The sequence below is a fragment of the Poecilia formosa genome, unplaced genomic scaffold (assembly GCF_000485575.1).
Source record: "Poecilia formosa unplaced genomic scaffold, Poecilia_formosa-5.1.2 Scaffold275, whole genome shotgun sequence".
NCBI classification, from domain to species: domain Eukaryota; kingdom Metazoa; phylum Chordata; class Actinopteri; order Cyprinodontiformes; family Poeciliidae; genus Poecilia; species Poecilia formosa.
Genome location: NW_006800214.1, coordinates 744,556 through 752,640, shown reverse-complemented (window position 1 = coordinate 752,640; position 8,085 = coordinate 744,556). Strand labels below are relative to the sequence as shown.

The 8,085-nt window shown below is 39.5% G+C and overlaps 1 protein-coding gene across 1 annotated transcript in view; it reads right to left on the bottom strand.

Annotated features, from left to right (window-relative positions):
* The window catches only part of LOC103151245 (protein unc-13 homolog A-like), a 49,718-nt gene extending 42,841 nt beyond the window's left edge, over nt 1–6,877 (bottom strand). The window contains exons 1-3 of the mRNA XM_007571189.2: nt 6,409–6,877; nt 359–388; nt 58–157 (exon numbers count right to left, since the gene is read on the bottom strand). Coding sequence (XP_007571251.1) covers nt 58–157; nt 359–388; nt 6,409–6,430 — 152 coding nt within the window. The 5' untranslated portion in view covers nt 6,431–6,877. The remainder of the gene's footprint in view (nt 1–57; nt 158–358; nt 389–6,408) is intronic.
* Nucleotides 6,878–8,085: the final 1,208 nt, after the last annotated feature.

The window sequence follows — 8,085 nt, the reverse complement described above, 5'->3', positions numbered from 1 at the left end:
TGTGTGTGTGTGTGTGTGTGTGTGTGTGTGAGAGAGAGAGGATACGGAAGGACTCACAACATGAAGTCCTGCTCCCAGCAAGGCAGGTTGCCCCTGACAGCGATGGTTGTGCTCTTCACATTTTGCACTTTTAGAGTCACATAAGTGTTAAACTTTTCTGCAGGGGAGAAAAAGACATAGAGAAGAACAAAAAATGTCCGATGGAGAAAATAAATCTGCTTTTTTTTTTTTTTACTGTCGAATATACATTCTGTTCGCTGACACGATTGCTAACTCTTTTCCAAAAAGATCTAGCCACAAACAAAACACATATTCCTCATGAGCCTCCTCCCGTTATTTCGGTAAACCTAGGCCTTACCTTGGGGTCCATCCAGCTTGGCTTTCTTCACTGTGGGAACACAGAGAGGGACATGGTGACACACAGGAACACCATCTGTTTTCATGCTCACATGTCTTCTGTTTTCATACAGAGGGCGAACCAAGGAGGTTTGCAATGTACTAAAATAGCAGTCAAGGCGACATGTGGAACATTGAAACAAAACCTTTTCATTAGAAGAAAATTTAAAAAATCTGATGAATAGTGCCAATTCAATTTTCTCACATTTTGTCACATGACAACTTTCTTCTGTTTAATTTGATTTTTAGTGAATATTTTACAAAATAAATATCTGAGAAGTGTTGCATGCATTTTGTATGTGTGATCATGTGTTGTTTTGATACCCCTAAATAAAATCCTGTGTGACCAGTTGCCTTCAGACAATCCAGCTGCTCTGTGAAGCTCTCTCAGGTCAGAGGTCATCAGTAAACAGGGACAAAAGTTTAAACACCAAAATCTAGCATTCATGGAGGAGTGTCAAAAAGAGGGGAAAGTGGAAGACTCAGAGCAACCAATTTAATAAAGAGAGTTACAAAACGCTTACAGCAAAACCTTTTCGAGGGAGAAAAACACAGGGCTAACAGGAGGGAGAATCAGACAAAGACAAAAGGGAACAGATTGGTATATATGCAAAAGGTGTAATCAAGGGAATGAGGAACAGCTGCAAGGAAAACATAAGCACAGACGAGACGAGGAGATAAAAAAAAAGCTGTCCTGAGAGGAGAGTCAGCCTGAGGGAAGGAAGAAGATAAGCAGAGCAGGAGGAAGGGAGAAAATATAACATAGGAAAACCCTGAAACTAACAAACAGCAACAGAAAGAAGAACCTAAATCTAACTGCACAATAGTAAATCAAGAATTAAACACACAAAGGAATGAAAAAAGGGAAAAATCTAAGTAAGTGAACAAGGAAAGGAAATGATCAAACCAGAAAAAAGAACCAAGATGAAAAAAAATGTAATATTCTTTCAACCTTACATTTATCCACAAATTTATAGTTTATCTATCTCACAAAATCTCAGCAACATATCACGAGTTTTATGAAAATATGAAAAGTCTCATGGTGTATCAAGACACTTTGTAAAAGTTGTCAAAAATATTTATTAGCACAGCTTCAGCGGACCACTTAAAATCTGAAAACAAGTTGAAAATAATAATTAAAAAAACATATACAGACCTAAATAGAACAGAATAACTTTGGCTGCATTGCAAAATGCCTTTACATTTTTTTTACTTGCATCATATTACTGTGAAATACTAACTACTAACTTCAGACATATAATTTCAGTTCATTTCTGCAAGTTAACTTGTGAGAAGCAAACTGTTCACTGCAATAAGTACTTAAGAAAGTACTTCTTTAAGTACCTGCTCTACGTACTGAAACATCTCATCTGGATCGTGTATGAATATCTGTTATGTTTTGCTGTTCAAGCAGTCCATTCCAATATGGAAAATATTGACAAGTGACAACAACAAAAAAATATTGTCATAAAGGTACCTTTTGTCCATACTAAGCAACTCATATATAACATAATGAGTATATATGAAAAATATACATATTATCCATCATCACAAAGAGGAAGAGGTCACCAAGCACACTCAGCATTACATAAGTGTATGTGAGGAGTGCAGTCAGTTATGCAAATGCTGACTGAAAATATGATTCTTTATTTGCTCTGATGTTTCTACAACTTAGATCAAACGAGAAACCATAACCAGTGCTTAAACATGGATTTCAATGTGCTATGAAAAGTTTAAAAAAAACACACACAACAACATGCTCATCTCACATTAATTATTCATCCATAGAGACGTTTATTATTCTGTATTTATTATTTAATGCGTTTGGAACAAATTTCTCTCTTTTCCTAGCTTTAAAGGCAAATATTCCAGTCTAAATCAAACAGTATCTGCCTGTGGATTTTTCTGTGGGCTCCCTCTCTGCAGCACTGTTTTACCAGCCGTGACGTAACTCACACATGCATTTTTAATGCTCCACTACCCACTACTCTCAACCACGTACACTCTAGGAGGTCCTCACACACACACGCCTCGCTGCAGATGTGTGGATGCCTAACATGCACATGTTTACAGAATAAGACATAAAAGTTCTCTGTGGTACATAAAAAAACCCTGAGCATTTCTATCTTTAGAAATCTACCAGCAGCACAAATTATAACCTAACTCAAAATTTTCTTACATGTACAATTCTGACATCATAACCAATCACCATAGTAACAAACACAAAGTGAAAAAGCACAATTGGCCTGAGTCAGCAAGGTACTTTTCTATTTTCCAAGCCTTTTTTTTTCGAGTACCCAAGCATGCGCTGGAGATAAACCCGCAGCTTCTGCCATGCTGCCTCATGATGGAGTCACATGCTAAATGCAGTGGCTCTCTCCTTTGCTGTGCACCTGCAGCAAGGATGAAAATTACATAATCGCTGCTTTCATTCAGCCTCAGCAACCTTGAGGGAAGCTCTGCATGTTCACAACAAATAAGACATATAGACATAGATACAGTGTAAAGCATGTTGTAAAAGCATTCAGAGCCCTTAAACTTTTTCTTTTGCAACAAACACAAACTTCACATTACGTTTTTTGAGATTTTATGTGTCACTAGTTGATAATTATGATGTGAAAAGAAAGTGTTTGGTTTCTAACACGAATGCAAATAACAATCTGAAAAAGATAGCAAGCTTTTGTATTCAGTTCTCTTCACTATGTAACTTTTGAATAAATTAAAGTGTAATTAATTGCTTTAAGAAGATACCTAATTGCAAACAGAGTCAACCTGAGTGCATTCGGATCTGATTTTGAATGTTCTGCTTCTAAATCAACTTCTCAAGCTCTGAAATTTCAACAGACACTAAAGCTTGGGGACGCAACATGACAAAATATGAAAATGTTTAAGATGTGTGAATGTATACATTCATCAAAACAGGAGCATATTCACTATACAAAATCTCCAAAAGACCTCAAAATAAATCTAGCAAGGCATTTTGGTACAAACATTGTGGAGTCGGAAAAATTTAGGTAAACGCTACAAATTAGTTTTAAGATGAAACAACTTTGCCAATAACCAAAAAGTACCTGCAGTAAATAAATATACTGCGTTAACTTCATTCAGGAATTACCTCCAAAGACAGCACAGTCTGACTTATGGGGACGGGCTGGTTATTGCCAAGAAAACCGACTGAACAGGAAATCAAGCAGAGCCTTCATCTTGAACTGTCAGGGAAGATAGACTGGAAAAAGGAGGAGCTGACTTCAGCTGTTTCGTGACACAAAAGAGGGATGCCTCCATTCAGACAGACGGAACCTTATTCTGACAGATCGCGAGACAGAAGCAGTAATCCAGCTGCTGACAGCGACATCAGACTGTGACTTTGTGTTCTGAAAGAAAGACAATAAGAAGGCCGGACGTTAAAGTGGGAAAAGGTTGCCAAAAATTGCTCAGATTGAATATGCGTCTGTGTCGGAAATCTGCTTGGCTGGCAGATATGCCAACGTTGCCTATTCAGGAGGCACAAATTGCCGTGGAGGCCAGAAATAGCTCGAGCCAGGTAAGCATGAATGATGTAAGCAGAACAGAAAGAGGGCTCTCTGCCAAGCCTCGTAGTCTGCAGCAGCCAGCGTTTATGAATGAATGACTCTCAGGGTCTTTTAATGACATCTGGGAGTGACTCAGAGCAGGGACAGTCAGTGGGTGGAACTGACGGGACAGGCTGAGGTGGAGCAGCATCTATTAAGCAACCGGATGTATCACGACTTAAAAAAAAAAAAAAGCCTTTAAATTTTGTTTTAGCTTTTATAAAGATTGCTGCAAGCTCAATTGATCTTTACAGCTTGTGTACATACAGATTGTTTCTGTATCAGTCATGTAGGTTTGCTGGATCAATAGTTGTTATCACATGCAAGTTGATATTATTTTCAGATTTTATCCTCTGTACTAACGGAGGATAGCAAATCTAACATTTACATTTGTTAGATGTAAATGTGAGCTTAATATGAGAAAGAGCAATTCAAACGCACTACAGTAACTCGAAGCACTATTTTTAGAGAGGCAAGCCCATTTGTTCACCTTTTTTAGCTTGCTACTGGAAAGCAAGGAAATGAATTTCATTTGCCCTAGGTCAAACTCATTCTTGTTCACTGAAATGGCTTTTTACTGGGACTTAAAGTACCCAGCCACCGCTGTTATTTCCACCTGATCTTCTCCTTTTAGGACAATCCATGATAAAAAGGTAGACTGAAAATTGTTTTTAAAAAAAAGAAAAACAAGGGCAAAATCTTGCCTTAGCAACCCCAGTCTTCACTGTGAGGTTGTCAACTCTGGAATGATTTATTTACAGACCAAGACAGAGACAGCAGAAGGCCGATGTCTGCAACCGTTGTCAATGTATACCATGGGCAAAATCACTAAGTTTTAGGTACTCAATCAAAAACCCATAATTTCTTTGGGAATTCTTTTGTTTTGCACCCGCAGAGTTTTGTTTGCCTTCATATAAGAGAAATATATACAATTTTCAAACTTTTTGGGTCAATTTTTTTTTTCTTTTTTGGTATCGCAGAAAATGCCTTGTGTTTATTACATAGTCTATCCTCAGAAACACTTGCTGTATTTAGATAAGTTTAACTCTGCCAAACTCTGATTTTGAGTAAAATGTTACTTGATTACTTTAAAAATAAAATTATTGGCTTCTTCAAAAAACAAAACATTTCTCTTAAATGAGTTATACTTTGTGTACCTAACACTTTCCTTAACAAGATAAAGGTAAATAGAAAATAAAAGTGTGCGTCTGCATCAGCTTCGTTTACTGTCTACAGTCACGGACCTCACATAATTCTTCCAAGGGCAGCAAATGGCCCCCGTGCCACATGTTGGATGAAGAGTTTATGGTTATTAATAGCGGGTGACTAACTCTTATCACAATTACGTTTTTTCATTATAACAGTCAAAGCATTATAATTTATCGTATAGAAGTATCTCTACAGTTATGATACCATAAGAATTACTACTGACTTGAAACATATCTACAAATAGAGATGGGGATTTGCTGAAGGCTATTTTAAACTAAAATATATATCTTCTTGACTCTTTATATTTGTTCTCTTGCCACTTGTCTCAGCGTTTGTTGCTGATTCAGCTCTTAGTCTGATTTTTTTTTTTTTTTTAATACTCAGAAACGTGTTAGAGAATACTGTGGGAGAGAATCTCCCATTTTAGGTCTTTCTCCGCCCTTTCACTAGTCCTAAACGTGGAGTCCGTCACGTTACCTCGCCAGCTATGCTTATTCATCCGACTAATAAGAGGCTACAGTGACAGCATCAAGTGCATTTTGGGCGTGTGGTGGGAGGAGGTGACGCATGGCATTTTAGGGGAAGACGCGGAGTGGTCCTGAAGGGGTGGGCGTCGGGGGTTGCCACAGACTTGCACCTCCTGCCGCCAGTATTTCCCTCGGTACGGCAGAGCGGCACAGGGGAGAGGTGAGCGGCAAGGGAGCGGTGCGCGCGGTGAGGTAGCGGCAGGGGAGCGGTGCAGCAGGGGCTTTTCCTCGTCCTCCTCCTCCTCCTGCCCACGCATGAATGAGTGGATGAAACACACACTTACACATACACGCGCGCGCGCGCACACTATCCGCAACAGAGCTAACTAACAGCACCCGGAAAGGAAACAGCCGCTCGCACGATGTTACTAGCTCATAATTGTACCATTCTTCAAAATGCCATTTAAAAAAATATAAAAAATAATAAATAAATACATTTTTGGTCCCAACAATGAATGAAAACAAAACGCACCATTCAATAAAATATTCAGTCAAAAGTCTCCTACCATCAAAAACGCGTTAGGAGCTGCTATGTTTTCTAAATGACCATTCAGCAAAGAGCCTCCTGTGCTCGGACAACACTTTTTCCAGGCAGCTGACAGTCAGCACTGTCGGGGACTACTGCTGCAGTTAAACCGTGAGCAGGTAACACTTCAGTAACATCACACACACGCACGGTTTATTTCACTCGTTTCCTTCCTTACCTCCCACACACAGCAGTGACATCTCTGAAAGCGGCGTGAGCGTCCCCGGCTGTCCTTTACTTAGTGCTCCGCGGCTTGTTTAGTCAGTCCTCTTTATAGAGTCTTGGCCACAGGAAAAACTCAAAGCGACAGAAACCCGTTACCCTGACCGGCAACGGCAGTAACAAACTGACACCATCTCAGAGAGACTCGTCTGTCCTTCTGCGGGACTGTTGCTCCTTTGAAGACCGGACAGGACAGACAGGAGTAGATTCCTCGCCCCCCCTCTGCTTCCTCCTCTGCATTGCCTCAGCTCTCCGCCGCTGCTCCTCCTGCGCGCACAGCCATCTTGTTTCAGCAGCATCCACCGGGCTCCGGCGCGAGGACAACTCCCCCGTGCCTCACCGCCCTGACGTCACGGTTGATGAGGAGCAGGCGGAGAGGGGGTTCGCTCCTCCAGAGGGCTGCAGGGATGCACGGAGGACGGGATGGGACTGTATAACATCATCGTGATGGGAGGGCGATGCAGTCTGCACTGTAAAACCTGGCGGGTTGATTCAGCTTAAAAGATGAACGGTCAACCTCTCTGTCAAAAATCAGTGGTGTGTCAGTTCACCATTACTACTAACTAGCTCTAAGTTCACTTCACGGTAAAACTCAACTAATTTACAGTGCTGTGTAAAATGATATTTACCCTTAACAGGTTCCTTTTACTCTAACATTTTTGATCATCAAAGAAATAAAAGATGCTCAGACTAAATACATGTAGTCTTTAAATGATGATCTCCTACCTTAATAGGATAAAAGTTATCAAAAACTTTTTATGAGAAAGTAACTGCGGCCAAAAAGGCATAAATTATCTGAAAATATTTTTTGTTCAGCTTCACTGGCCACACCCAGACCTTTTAGATATGAATGTTAAATAGAAAAAGTGTTACATAAACGTAAGAAATTTAAGAACAGTCAAGAAACAATATTAGGATGGAAGGAGCTTGTCATTTCTAAAACTCCAGTGAACCAGAGTGACTAGAACCACTATTATCCATAGATGGAGAAAACATGGAACATAAGTGGCTGGCCTATTAAAATTATTCCAAGAGAGCACTGATGACTCATGAATGAGCTAATAAAACCAATAAATGCATCTAAAGCACTACAGGCATCACTTGCTTGATGTGCATGAGTCAACAAAAAAAAGATTAGGCAAAAATGTCATCAGCAGGAAGTTTCCAAGGCCACAAGCAAAAAAAAAAACAAAAAACACTTGTCTAATATTTGCCCAGGATCATCTTGAGAATCCCAAATTATGGGAAAAAATATTCTGTGGAAACAATAAACAAAATAAACACTTTTCAAAAAGTGGAACTTTTTGAAAAGTGTACAACTGATTGCATTTCCTGTAAATTATCACAGCATTCAAGAAGAGGAATATCATACTGACTGTCAAACATGGTGGGACTGTGGTGACTTTGATTCTTCAGCTAACTGAATCCTAAATCCACCCAAGTGGAAACAGAAAACCAGAAACAAACTCTGCTGACTCATGAGGACTTTTTTTTTATCATGTTGAATTAGTGAAAATCAAGAAACAAACTCTGAAAATCCCAGAATGTTATTTAAAATCAATCAGAAATGATTTTGAAACATGGTGTGGAGGGCAACTTGGTCAGCACTTAGACTGAAGGGACTGAAACACAG